The 14847-nt window shown below is 44.4% G+C and overlaps 1 protein-coding gene and 2 long non-coding RNA genes across 4 annotated transcripts in view; 1 reads left to right on the forward strand and 2 right to left on the reverse strand.

The window, feature by feature from the left end:
• The window catches only part of LOC308064559, a 68662-nt gene extending 60322 nt beyond the window's left edge, over positions 1–8340 (reverse strand). Inside the window, exon 1 of the long non-coding RNA XR_013928440.1 lies at positions 7891–8340. This is a non-coding gene — a long non-coding RNA (uncharacterized lncRNA). The remainder of the gene's footprint in view (positions 1–7890) is intronic.
• Positions 1–8659, reverse strand: part of MSRA (methionine sulfoxide reductase A) — a 292183-nt gene extending 283524 nt beyond the window's left edge. Inside the window, exon 1 of one of the 2 annotated variants that reach the window (XM_080389196.1) lies at positions 8414–8609. In XM_080389196.1, the coding sequence (XP_080245322.1) occupies positions 8414–8543 (130 nt within the window). In that variant the 5' untranslated portion in view covers positions 8544–8609. Of the gene's footprint in view, positions 1–8413 lie in introns of both variants that reach the window. The other variant, XM_080389197.1, reaches the window with a different exon arrangement.
• Positions 8660–8678: 19 nt separating this feature from the next.
• The window catches only part of LOC308064560, a 43532-nt gene continuing 37363 nt past the window's right edge, over positions 8679–14847 (forward strand). Inside the window, exon 1 of the long non-coding RNA XR_013928441.1 lies at positions 8679–12190. This is a non-coding gene — a long non-coding RNA (uncharacterized lncRNA). The remainder of the gene's footprint in view (positions 12191–14847) is intronic.

Raw genomic sequence — 14847 nt, forward strand, 5'->3', positions numbered from 1 at the left:
AAGTATCAAGGGATTAGGCTGTCCCATTCAGCAATTTTTCATTTTGCCATTTGCCCTTGGTAGGAAAGTACTGACGATTTAAGAATAAGTTATTCAATGATCACAGCTCAGTGATACCCAGTATGCTTTGTCAGTGCAATGTCCCTGTATCACTACAAGTCAGCATAATTTAAACTTCAACAACAACACAGAGTCACTAATGGTTGATAAAATTACTGGATGATCCCATGTCCACATGGATCAAATTCCACTAGGAAGTCTTTGTACCGGGCCACGAAAAGTGTAGGAAAAGTTACAGTCTTTTAACCATAGCACCTTTCCACGTGCCCATGGTAGCATATGCAGTCCAGCCATCCACCTTCTCTAAGGGCAGCAAATGAGACAAATCAAAGTACAAAACCACAGGCGACTAGTTTGACCACAATAATTTCTGTTCAGTGTTTGAAGAACAGTAAAAAAAGATTAGCATGGACAGAAATTCCACTCAAATAAACAGGTATTGAAGCAAAACAATTTAAAGGGTTATTTCTGCTTCTGAATGTTCATTGTGTTTGGAAACTATTAAGCTTTAAAAGATGTCCAACTAAATGAAACATTAGAAATTAAATAAGTCCTAATGGGACACGATACCTAAAATCACCTCATTTAAAAAATCTCTTATGAAATAATCTCTCTGTAAGAACATAAGGTATACCATTTTTCACGTATATACAGTCAATTGGGGCAAAATCCCATCTGTCTATATCATGTGAAAAGCAAATGCTACTTCAGCAGGCAAGGGACAGAACAGGAAGAGTAAAGCAGTTCCCATAATCTGCAAATCTAGTGTCAAGAAGTGTGTCTCTGAAGGAAAAGCAAGTGATGCCTGTTATAAAACTTCAGTACATCCTCTACAAACATTTGAAAAACCTGACACCCTCCACTCAGCCTGGGGAAAACTGAAACGCATTTCAGAGGTACATTCTAACCACTTGGACTTGGAGCATCCTATGGAACTGGATGTATGCCCACTGAGCAGCAGGTCGGATTGTTATACAAGCAGAAATGCAGAAGCAGCGTAGCCAAAATGAAAGCAGACCTAAGGGTCTGGCTCCAGCCTCCTGCAGTCACTTAGAGAAGTACCATCATCCCAGGTATGCTTGGACTTGTTATTTTGACATATCTGCTTAGGATGTCATTTCAGCCTCCCAAGAGAGGAGGATCACCAAGATCCTGGGGGAATTCCATAACTACGGGGAGTATCCTAGAACAGATGGACACTGCTGCTACTGCCACAGCTACAGCTAAAAGGACTTACAGAGTCACAGCACAGCTGGAGTTGGAAGGGACTTCTGGACATAACTTAGTCCAACTGCTGAGCTCAGAGCCAGGCCAGCTAGAGCAGGTTGCTGTGTCCTGTCAGGCTTTGGGCTGTCTCCAGGGATGGAGAAGCTACAAGTTCTCTGGGCAACCTGTTCCGCTGTTCAACCAGTCTCAGAGAAAAAAAAAGTTTTCTTCTTATGTTAAATAGAATTTCCTGCATTTCAGTTTGTACCTGTTGCCTCTTGTCCATCCACAGGGCACCAGTGAGAAGAGCTGGTCTCCACCTCCTCCACTCCTTGCCATCAGATATTTATACACATTGACAGATCCCCCTGAGCACCATGGCCCAGCTTAACTGAATTTAGGCAGAGCCACCCTTTCACTCAAACATCACCTATTTGTTTTAACAATATCAAGGCAACTGAAGCTGAAACATTCCTGCTACATCTGATGACAATAATAATAAAACAATGAGGGTGAGACTAGAAACCTACCAAAACCCCAATTTCCTGTGCTCACCAGCCACATTCTTCTCCAGATGTCTTAGCAAAAACAGTGTTTCATTTCTTGAGTTCAGTATGTCAAGCTGAAGAACTAATTCCATATAGAACTGAAATTCACTGTTGTATGAATTTAATGTAAAATATACGGGCTTGAAATCAAATGCAGATCAATTCATAAAGTTAAAAATAGAATCAGACACTATACTAATGACTTGAAAAGCTCTTAGGTACGCAGCAGATGATCACTTAAACACAAAGCTCCCAGTGAAACACTTTAACCCAAAATGTTTCTTATACTTCGATATACAAAAAGGATAATATTGAGTAGGAACAAGACCGCAGTTGACACTATCACTAGTAAAATCTGGTGTCTACCTCCAATAGCCAAAACTTAAAGGAGACCTTAAGTAATTGACAACAATTTGAGGAAAAGAATAAAAAATTAATAAATTATTTAAAAACATGCCTTCTGCTGACAATAAAAATTCACTTTGCTCACTTTATGTCTGGCTGAAGTCTTCATTTTTTTAAAAAATAGGCTAACCAGCAATTTAATTATGATCTAAACGTATTTCATGAAAACCAGAAAATACACATTACCATGCTTTTCATCTTCATGAAGAAAACTATACCAAGTCACAATGGTTGGAAGTTGAAACAAAGGGATTCAAAATATGCACCTTTTTAATGGAGAGACCTATGAAACACTGGAACAATTTATGAAATTTTGCCATGGATCCTTTGTCAAAGACACTTCTAATCAGTGTTTTCTTTAAAGAGCATGAACTGATTCAAGCAAGAATTAATTCATGGAAATGTGCTCTTTTGTATACGGAAGGTCAGACTGAAGTTCATCATGACCTCCTTCACATTTGTAATTATTGCTCTAATAATATATAAACACAAAGCTAAGAGGCTTAATATATTTTAACAACCATAAGACTGTCTACCCATGAGCTGTACATTTACTGCCTGAAAAAAGTTAGCCCACTACAGATGGGTATGTTACAATGTAAGTAACTCTTCTAGGAACACAGTTGAGACCACAGAGAGAAAGTAATTTCCTAACGCTACTCATTAGGACCAGTGGGACAAAACATTCCTTTAATTTACTACACACTGCTATCTCAGGCTATCTAGCAGAAAAAAATAGTTTGTGTGTGTGTGTATATATATATTATTATACAATGTCTCACACAGGAGGTTCCCTCTACATTATTAGGGCTCCTTGACTAGTGCTCCTACCACTATCATAAAATAAAACAGTCAATTAAATAGTATAAGCTATGTATACTCACATACTCGTAAAACACAGCCATGTTTCATCAGTAATGTAACCAAAATGAATTCTGAAAACTAGAGTTATACTAGAAAGGTAGAAGCAATAAATAATATGTGATTTTACTATAAAGCACATCATCGTATTGCACCATTATACAGAAATCACATGAAAGAAACAATTTTCAAAAATGAATGCAGCAGCTCTAATGCAAGGAGAGAAAACAGCACAACAAACTCTAATTCCCTGATCCTGAAGTATATTGAAGATCAGATAAATCCAACTTGATTACAAAACCAGTAAGTGAAGTTTACTTATGTTTGTGTTGTTTTCAACTCACAGCATAGTATTTTATCCCCGTTTACCCAACTTCTACAAACAGAAACCTCTGCACCACAAACCAACTACTTCCAGTCACTTCAGAGAGATCCGTATAAGATACAAGGTTTAACTGCATCATTTTCTTACTCAGACTCTAAATTAGTAATAACCTTACAATAAAACAAAAAAGTGACACAAACAAGGTCAACTCTCACATAAACCCGCAGTCAGCAAGTTAGAAAGGAACAGAAACACAGTTTAGCTTTCCACAAGGCTAGATTAAATGCAACTTTCAAGCTGAAGTTGTCTTTCAGCTGTCTCTTCCTCTCTTCTGGACTGCAGCAAAGGAGGAAGCAGTCTGAGCCGCTCTCTGTACTCACGAAGTTTGTGAAGGGTGATCAAGAACCCTCACCACGAAAGATTCCCTGCCAAACAACAAATCTCATCAAGGGGCAGCACACATTTATGCCCACCTCGCACCCAGAAAGCATCAGGAACTTGGAGCATTGGGACCAGGATGCACAAGCAGGTGCAATGCAATTAACACAATGTGCAGGAGGCACACAGAGAGCCAGGAGCGCCGCTCATGAAAGAAAACCCTCAGCTGCTGAAAACGCCTTCCAGGACACGATGTCGTGACCCAGACTAAAGCACTAACACTTCTGGTACTTCAGCAACCTCCTTCCAGAACCCCCAGGCAAGATCCCAGGCTGTGGGGAGAGCCTGGTGCTCCTCCATGGGGATCACAGCAGTGGCAGCAGCCTCACCTTTAAGAGCTGTGCTCTGGCAGACCTCATCACTGCAGCACAAGGGAAGGAGCTGCGAGAAGTAAGCACGTTATATCGCATCAGGGATGAGAAGCCGGAGATCAACAGGATCTTCAAAGACACCACACAGCCAAGAAGCTAAATGTTCTGCAGCTCTTCACCTTGGAAACAGCCCTCAACACCATTGAAGATGAACAGGATGGACACAACACCTGGATTAGGTCACTGGATTAGGATCAGTGCTAATTACCACTTAAAAGAAAGGTCAGACAGATGTTTTCCTCGCACACTAAGGCAGAGTTTGGTTCACAAAGAAGACTCAGATGTCCAAGTGTGGTCACAGACATACGATGTGACAAAAATCAGGAGACTTGGCACAGCACACACAGCTTACACAGTTATGGATGGGAACAGGGTACGTAGAAAGAATTAGCACAGAATAGGATGGGGAGCTGCACTCTACTGAAATGAATTATTTGATAGCACAGAGCTCCAGTGTGAAACTGAGTCATGTCTGCTGACACTCTCCAAGTAGAGATCCGAAGGGAAACACTGGAGATGGTGTGGTCTGCAGTCTGCTACAGAGCAGTCGATCAAGAGGAGATAAGCAAATGAGGCTTTCCACAAACAGCTAGCAGAAGTCTCCCAACTGCAGGCTCTGGTCCCCCTGAGAGATTTCAGATCGCAGATGTCTGCTGGGAGGGTAACATCAAATTGTGCAAGCAATTCAGGAAGCTGCAGCAGTGACAGCTTCATACCAAAAGTGCCTGAGGGACCAAGGAGAGGTAATGGTTGGTTGCTGACTGGCTGTTCAGAAGCAGGGAAGAACTAGTGGCACTGCAGCAGCAGATGGCAGAGAGCTGCACCGACCACAAGATGATGGAGTTCAAGATCCAAAGAGAAGCTTGAAAGGTAAACAGCAGATTTAGCATTTTGGGCTTTCAGAGCTCAGACTCTGGCTTATTTAGGGAATTGCTGAGTAGAAGCCCTTGGGAGGCTGTCAAAGGGTGAAAGCACCCTTCAGGGTGGTCTGAATTTTCACAAAAACTTTCTAAGAGAGCTAAGGAACAAAATACCATGCAGAAAAACTGGGAACTTCAACAGACACACGGAGCTGCTTAATAGACTGAAATGCAAGGAGAGAGCATACAAGGAGAAACAGTAAGATGCAACAAAGGAGGCATATAAAAGCATTGCCTAGGCATTTAGATACAAATCATAAAAGGCCAAAGTTGGAGTTAAAACTAACTAGGAACAAAAACTGGCATTAAGAAACAATTCCACAAAAATGACAGGAACAAAAGGAAACTCAGAGAAAATCTAGGTGCATTGATGAATACAGAAGACAGCCTAGAAGTAGTACAGAAAAGAACGAAGTACTCAAAGTCTCTTTTGCCTGAGTGGTCACAAAGAAAGACTGCTCCAAAACCTCTCCATGCACTGGTACAGCCAGAAAGAAAAGCAGCAAACGGTATGAGGAAAAATGGGTTATGACTACTTAAAGAAGTTAAATGTGTTCAGATCCAAGAAGCCACATGGAGATTTTCCAGAGCTGTGAGGCAAGCTTGCTGCTGTGACCATCAGAACACTCTGACAGATCTAGATACAACAATATCTAGAAAAAACACAGTGACTGGGGGAGATCTCTGATGATGAGATATGGGCTACAGTAACAGCCATTTTTCACAAAAGCAACAAGAGGATTGAGGAGCTACAGGATACTCAGCCTTGGCTAAGTCCCAGGAAAGATCATGGAGTATGTCCTCTTAGAAACTATTTCCAAACACAAACAGAACAAGAAACTAATCCGGAACAGTCAACACATTTACCAAAGGCAAATCATGCTCGACCAGCCAGGTTGCCTTTTACAATGGAATGATTGGTTATGCAGATGAGGGCAAAGCAGTGGATGTAATACATGTTGACTTTAGCAGGGTTTCTGACACCATCTCTTATAGCATTGGCATTTGGAAGCTGAGAAAGTACTGGCTGGAAGAACAGACCACTAGGCACTAGACACACCAAAAACTGGCAGGACCACCACACTCTAAAGGCAGCGATCAATATCTCTGATGTCTAGTAGGTAGCAGGTTACCCCAAGGGCTGATGCTGGGGCCAATATCATTCAATATCTTAAACAATAACATGAATGATGTGACAGCAAACACGCTCAGCAAATTTGAAGGTAACGCTGAACAGAGAGTGAGAGCAGACATGCCAAACAGCAGACGGTTAGTCCAATGAGACCTTGAAAAATTTCAGGTCTATACCAACAGAAACTTCATGAAAGTCAACAAGGAGAAGTGCAAATTCTGCACCAGTGCAAGATAATCTCAAACCTGCTGGAAAGGACCTGTGATTATGCTGGATGCCAGGTTAAATATGAGCCAGCAATGTGCTCTCATAGCAAACAGAGCAAACTGCGTACTGGGCTGCATTACAAGGAGTGTGGACTGCAGAGTAAGTAAAAAACCCTCTCCTCTACGCTGTACTGGTATGAATTTCCCTGGAATACCATGTCCGGTTTTGGGTCACAGTTGAAAAGACATTAATAAAATGCCAAGGTCAATGGTCAATTTGGTCAGCAGCCTTCAGCACACAAACCTACAGAGCTTGCAAAAGCTGGGCGTGCTTCAGAGGGTGAAGGGTAAACTAAGAGGCAGTCTTACAGCAGCTTAATGGGGAGTGAGAATGACAACTCGGCCAAACCCTTCTCAACAGCACCAGACAGTATTGGAAAAGGCAGCAGCCAGTGACTCTGAACTAAGAGGTTAATGCTGGACACAAGGAGAAAACTCTCTGACTAGAAGGCAGCGCAGCATTGGCCCAGGGGCTGAACCGGAGCACCCTTCCAACCAACGCAACACTCCACTCATTCTGCAATCTAAAAGCAATTTAAACAAAAGAATTGTTACTGAGTAACTATTACACAACATTAAAATTTAAATTGTCGTCTTTTCTGAATGTAGTTTACCTCTTATTTTAACTTTTGCAATTCACTGGAGGCCTGTGCTGTTAAGTACATAATATCACATTTAGTCATAGAATAAAAATGGCCAAAGAATTTCATATTTGGCCTTATCAAAATGCTTTTTCTACAGCAGCACAAAACTATTCTATCTATGGAGCTACTGGGTCTAAAACAGGCCTAGCATATCTTCTGCCTGGGCTTTTATCAACAAGCAACACCAAGGTGCCACTTTAACCTAGACAATGTGCTACTCCTAGTATCATCTCTAGAGTTCATTGCTCTACCAACTTTAACCCCATCTCTGCACCTCTCCTTTGAGTCCACCTTCTCCACATCAGACATGCTATTCCTCCTGTTACCTTTAATTTTACCACTACCTTCTTCCTACCTTCAGTGTTTTACCAGACTCCTATACAACATAAGACTTTACTATGCTCTCAAACACTTCTTTCACTGGGCCCACACCATCATCCAGTTATTATTCTCCCACCACCACCTACACATTTTATGTGTTTAAATATTTTTTTCCCCGAAGTTCACAGACTTTCTTAAGGAACCTGGGTGCCTGGAGCAAAGACAGATATAAATAAACACCATGTACAATGGGAGAACGATCACGTGTGTCGGAACACCTGGGTGCTGCTGTAATTCCTATCTAACGGTGATGACAGTCTTGCAGTGTTTTCAGTTCCTGGGAGGGCTGACAGGAGGCAAAATTGCATAATTCTAGGTTGCTGCTTTGCTTACCTGACAGCGTGCCTTTGCTTAAAACAAAGAGCACTGTTGAATCACTGGAAGAATCACCGAGAACTTAAAAGCGCGTTTCAAACATAGGGTCAGAACCTAAGCATGCTATGTTTCGGTATTATTTTTATGTATTATAATTTAACAGAAAAAAGTAAGGCCTCGGGCGGCCTGTTTACAACCCTGAAGAGGCCCATCGGGGCCCTCAGTACAACTGACACAAAACTCATCTACGGCCAAGAGCAAAGCAGGCCCGGGCTCCCGGGGGCTCCGGCCATGGACTAACGCCTGTTCTGGCGCACAGGGCCCACCGCCGCACGGGCACCTCACGCAGCAAGCGGCCCCCCCGCGCCGCCGGCCAGGCCCCCCCCGCCGCTCCCTCACGGCAGCGCCCGCCCCGCCGGAAGGGGCCGCGCGCACGCGCGTAGGCCCGCCACAGGAGCGGCGCCGCCGCCGCCGAGAGCGGGCCCGCGGGCGGAGGGCTGCGAGGGGAGGGTTAGCGGAGCGGGTCGGGGGTCGCCCCTACCTGCCACCGGGACGTGCTGGCTCCTGCCGGGGAGCGCTTCTTCCTTCTGCGGTAACCGGGAGCCCGAGTCGCCCATCCGGAAGGTGGAGCTGGAGAGAGCGCGGAGGAGGCGCCGCGGCGCTGCCGGCATCGCCCCTGAGGGGACTCGGCTGGGGCGGGGGGGGTGGCCCGGCGCGCGCTGCCCGGTGGGACGGGGGGGGGCGGTGGCAGGGCGCGAGACCCGCCCCCTACCGAGCGGCTCCGGCACCCGGCCCTGGAGCGGCACTAAGGGGAGAGGGCAGCCCCCTACACACCGCCGGTGTGCCCTGGGGGGGGGGGGGGGGGAGCAGCCTGGGGGTCGCGGGGGGGGAGGTGGCACCTACCGGCCTGTGCCCCGGCGCGCTGTGGCCGCGGGCGGGTGCGCTCGGCGGGCCCCGGGGGTCCCGCGGCCGCGGGTGACCGGGGCCGTGCCCGAGGTGGCCCTTTCCCTCCGCGCGGCGTGCTGGGCCCCGGCCGTGCGGCCTGAGCCGTAGGCACCCCCGGTGTGCGCCGTGCTCCGGGGACCCCCTGCGCGGGGGCACCCCGGTTTTCGCGTGGGCTCTGCCCCACGAGGGGTTTCTGTATGCATGCCCCTCTTGGGGTACGTACGCATGGCCCATCCGCTGCCCGGTTTGGCCACGCACCCAGCTGAAGGCAGGAGGGTTGCACACACGCAGCAAGAGATGCTACACAGACTCCTCATGCGTTTTATTATACAATAGTCTGTTTTTTTTCCCCATAATCTTCTTGTTGGTATATGTAGCACTCCCCTACATTACGTTTAGCCAATGTACTGTATCACGGCAGTCTTGCATGGTACTTTTTGTACGGCATGCATCTCCAGGGATCAGTGTCTGCACCTATGTTTGCAATAAAAATACAGAAACAGAAAGTGAACAGAGTGTAAATACATGTGGAAAATATCCACCTTATCTGTGGGGGTAATACAATGCATATTGAACATGTAACACCACCACATTTCTTAACAGAGGAGACTTACAGAAGCCAAAACAATGGTGTTTTGTTTTCCAAGCAATTGAAGCTCCTTCCGTGCTTATAGTTGTGGTCAATAGAAGGGAAATTTGTACAAAACCCTGCAAAGGGGGTTTGTGAACTAGGCAGGGGTCTTGCATTGAGTACAGGAAAAGGCAGTGCACAACTAAGAAGAAGCAAAGAAGTTCTAGAGAGGGCATGACAGTAACTCAATGCAAAATTCATCTGAGGGTTTTGAAGAAGTCAGATTGTTGCCTGGATAGGACAGAAGATGGTAAAAACGACAGACTAATGCCTAGTCTGTGAGAGGAAGGCCAGGTAATTCATTCAAAAAATGGTGTATGATGAATGCAGTTCCATTCAGCTCATAATCAGGCTGGATTTTACATGGATATGATACTCTTGAGAGACACTATTTAATTCATATTTTAAAGGAGTTGGATATTTATGGCAATATTGAGAATACCCAGATGCTTCTAGTTCATGTTTTAGGAGTCAGGCTTTCTTTAAAATGAAAAATTCAGATGGGAACCTGAGAGGCAAGCTGTCCCATCCCTGTTTTCAAATTTGCTGTTCTTGTGTTTGAAAGGTGAACAGCATCCCCTTTGAGCACAAGTAGTTCCGATGTTGCAGTCTATTTTTCAAGTTTTGTCAAATTTTGATACCATTTGAGACCGGGACCAGAGAGGACCTCAAGTGACCTCCAAAAAAGTCTTGCAAGAACTTGAAGAAAATCTTATTAAATAAAGAATGAGTGAATATAGAGACACATACAATAAATAACTGTGATACTTTGACAAGTACAAGTTAGGAAGAAACAGAAATTCTCAGTAATAAAGTGTGAATTTAATTTAAAACATGTTCACCTAATTAGCTGTTCTCTCATGTACTGATGTTTCCCAGCTCTTTCTTACTTTGTAAGGAGCCACTGAAGGTGATGACATTCCCTGATTTTATATTGACCCGTTTCTTCTGTTTCACCATATAGATCTATACTCGCTCCACTGTCTGCCAAGAATGCATTTCTGAAAAATGCACCAGTTCATGACACAATGGATAGCCACGTAATTTTCCCTTAAGAGTTAATGTATCTACCGGTGAGCCTGAATGCCAGCCTGGATCTTTTACCATGAGCATCCTTGCTGCCTCTTTGTGAACGGTTACATTTTCATTGCTGTCCTCTTTGCATGAATCAGGGTCAGTCAGAGGTGAAGGGCAGAAAACCAGACTAATGTTTGGCTGTTCAGTCTCGCAGATGAAGTGGCTGAGATGTTGCAGAGCCCTGATGTGCTCCAAAATGCCAGCTGCTGAAAAGCCAGCGTTGTCTCCACTCAAATGATCCCAGTGATCCTCTGTGCCATACATGCTGTCCCTGTGTATTTATATTGTGAGTATCCCTTAAATCATAGGTGTCCTTTCCAGTACATTAATTCTTAGAGGAAAAATTGCTTTGTCACCCATTGTGTTCAGCTGCTTCATTTGTGAGGCTGGTAACAGCAGAGCAGGGTACGGAAGGATTGGCATTGGGACTCCAAAACAGTGGTTAGAGCAGTGACAGTGGGGCTGCTGATGCATTTTGATTACAGCTATTATGAGCAGGAAACAATCTTTCATTCTGTGTCTTTATGGCCCTTCACACACTGTGTTCCTGCTTCGTAACTGGATCCGAACTATTAAATAGTTATAAGCCATCATGCCACTTAACAAATAAAAACTGCCAATTTTCAGAAGTGTTTAGTGCTTCTTGGCTCCACAGAAATAGAATACTTTTTAAATGAGATGAATCCTGTTTACATTTCAGGAATGCGTGAACTATCCCCTTCTCTCATTCCACAGGTTGATATCTGGGTGCGAGAGTCTGAAAATTAAATCCTAACTTTAAAAAGTTTTCTTGATACGAATTTACCTGTGTAAGCAAGCAGCAGAACATTATTACTTTTTTATTTATAATGTACTATGCCTCACACTTAGACTATATGTACCAACACATGGATTGATTTAAGAAGCATATCGGGGAAAAAAGCCCAGATTTAAGGTGCCTACACAGTGTTCGTGTTCCCATGTAATAATCACAGTCTTCTTAGCACAGCAATTTTACAACGTATGCTAAAAATCTTGGGGAAACCAGCATGAAGAAGGAAAGGGAGAGGTACAAGAGAGGAAGAGAAGGGATGTGGGCTGGCCTGTGTCTTTTCAGCCAGGGCGCTACAGAAATGCCTAGTCATCTAGTCCCAGGAACTTACTCAAAATTTACACCATTTTTTACAGGATCTGACATATACTGTGCATAATCCTTTCCTTCAGAGTTAAATTTGCTAGTCTTTGTGTTTTAGGATAGGTGTGGTTTTCACATCTAGCAAAATCTGCTGGATCTTGAAACCAATACAGCCCCATGTAACCATCTCCCTGGTAGTACACCGATTGTGAAGGCAGGTTTGTGCTGCAGTGTGCATCTCCTGGAAAACCAATCTCTCTCTTCTTTTTTTCTTTTTTTTTTTTTTCCCCTCTGAAAATATGCAGTAAAAGAAGATCCTCCACAGGCTTCAATGCATTATTCAGTGCTTGATTACTGTTAAAAATATGCGTTTATTTTTTTAGGTTAGCTTCAGCTCCCATCCATTACATCTTAGCTTTTCTTTCCTAGAATGAAGAGATTTCTTTTATCCAGTTTTTGTTAGCCAGAGTTACTGCTGTAGACTATGGTCATCCCTCAAGATAAACAGGACTCTAGGAGTTCATCGCAGTGAAGTATGTTTTCCAATTCTTGTAAGTATTGTCATTGCACTTCTCTGTATCCTCTCCAGGTTTTCCAATGACATATGTTTTTCCAATGACATTCCAATGATTTTTATTTTTTTTTTCACTTTGATGAAGACATCAATAATGAATATAGCGTTCTGGTAGTGGTCAGACCAAAGCAAGTGCCAATCTAATGTGGTTTCTTGATTCCTGCTTAGGTTTGTCTTCATCTGTCCAAGGGCAGTATTAGACCTTCCAGCCTCAGAGGTAAACTGCTGGGACTCCCAAGGGCTCTTAAGCAATTTATTATCGATGTATAGAAATATCTAGATGATTATGGCAGATATATAGAAAATTGTTTTCTATGCCTAGTCCCTGGCACCATTTAAACAACTAGTGCAGACTTGTTTCAATCCCCTGTCTTTGTCACTGCTGCTCCTGCAGTTTCTGGGTCAGCTGCTAGCAGTTGGAAATAATTTTCCATGTTCTTCTCCATAATTGGTAAAAATGTCAAATAACAGAGCTTAGGACTGATGCCGACATGACATCACTGTAAAGACACCGACCTTACGATGATTGCCTCATTGCAATCACATTTTGTGACTGGTCAGGTAACGAGATCTCTGAAAAAGCATGTATTTTCATCAGAACAAACCTGCTGGTTCCCCAATTTTAGCAAAAAAACATGAACCAGTTCTAAGGATTTTCAATCAAAGGAACTGGAGACTTGAGTGCCACAATTCTTTTTGGAAACAAGAAACCTGAATTCCTGTATTAACAGCTGTATCTGTTACCCCAGAAGGACAGCGAAGATGATAATACAGTAAAGCAATCTACATGAGACAGTTTCTAGAGAGGCGGGAAGATTAATCAGTCATTCATCCGCCTTCCATTTGGGATCTAGATGAGCATTTAGATACAGATTAAGCTACATAAATTATACTAAAAATGGAACTGACGTAGAAGAACCATCAGCACTGTACCTCAGAATAATGCAGTGATTCGGGATTTACAGAGGGATGTCAGAAACAATGGGCAATTTAATAGAATAGTCTACCATATGCACCAGGGAGAAGGCAAGAATGCGGGATACAAGTAGCCTCTTCACACAGGTTCTTCTTTATTTTTCTATTGTGTTGCAGCAATTAGCAGGGTGAAAAATGCTAATGCAGCATGCAAGTTTCTCACTTTTCACAACCTTTTGGTTGTCTCCTTCCTTTGCTGCATCTTCAAGGTGCATCTTTATAACTGGTCTCCAGGTGTTCACAGAGGCCAAGGTGATGCAGGCACCTGCGTTTTGGTGTCCGCCCGTCTGTGAATCAGGGTTTGAGCTGTCATGACAGTCACTGAACAGATAGCCAATGCAGGGCTTGGCTTCACTGCCTGCACATAGAATCATGGAATGGTCTGGGTTGGAAGGGACCTTAAAGATCACAGAATCAGAGAATCATTTAGGTTGGAAAAAACCATTAAGGTCACCAAGTCCAACTGTTAACCCAGCACTGCCAAGCCCACCACTAACCCATGTCCCTAAGCACCACATCTACATGTCTTTAAAACACCTCCAGGGACGGTGACTCCCCCACCTCCCTGGGCAGCCTGTCCCAGTGCTGGACAACCCTTTTGGTGAAGAAATTTTTCCTAGTAACCAACCTAAACCTCCCGAGCACAACCTGAGGCTGTTCCCTCTTGTTCTATCAAGATAATCTAGTTCCAACACCCCTGCCATGGGCTGGGACACCCTCCACTAGACCAGGTTGCTCAAGCAATACTTGCAGTGTGTAGCACCATTTCTGATTCCCTGGGGCCCATCACCTGTAATTTAGGTGCTCCTCCAGGTTGCCACTGGTCTCACAAACACCTTGTGTCGTATTTGCAAGCTCCACGCAGATGACTCTGATGCTGTAGAGGATTTCAAAGGACTTTCAGCACCCGTGTGGGAGCAGCTGAAATAAGTCCTGCCATCAACAGCGTGAGGAGAGCAGTTCAGCTGAGAAAGAAGGCGGACAGACTTTTTAGTAAGACCCTTAGCAATAGGACATAGGGGAATGGCTTTACATGAGAGAGGGGAGATGGAGATGAGAGATGAGGAAGAAATTCTTCCCTGTGAGGGTGGCGAGGCACTGGCCCAGGCTGCCCAGAGCAGCTGTGGGTGCCCCATCCCTGGCAGGGCTCAAGGCCAGGCTGGACGGGGCTGGGGGCAGCCTGGGCTGGGGGGAGGGGTCCCTGCCCATGGCGGGGGGTGGGACTGGGTGGTCTTTAAGGTCCCTTCCCACCCAAACCGTTCTGTGATTCTATGAAATGATTGCTGGTTTAGGAGCTCGTTCACTCCGGTTTCCAATGACTATCAAACAGAAACCCCTTGCCTGTCTTCAGAGTTTAGGTGCCCCATGCATCTGTAGATACCTAAAACGTCTCTGAATCTTAAGACAAATCCTACCTAGACACAGAAAGTCAAAGACCTTCATTGTCAAACAGCTTTGTGCAGGGTTGCCTGTCACCACGGAGTTTCTGTCCTGCATCTGCAAACACCTGCTAGAACTGAATCAACACTTTGCAGCCAGGTAGCCATAGCCCAAGAGTTGCAGATAACTCCTTCACTAGCGTGGCTCCTCACAGCTCCACACATGTCCTGGGCTTAAGAGAAGTTACCAGCAGCTGAGACTCAGCCCTGGGGTTTTAAA

The sequence above is a fragment of the Falco punctatus genome (assembly GCF_963210335.1).
Source record: "Falco punctatus genome assembly, chromosome: 5".
In the NCBI taxonomy this organism is placed as follows: domain Eukaryota; kingdom Metazoa; phylum Chordata; class Aves; order Falconiformes; family Falconidae; genus Falco; species Falco punctatus.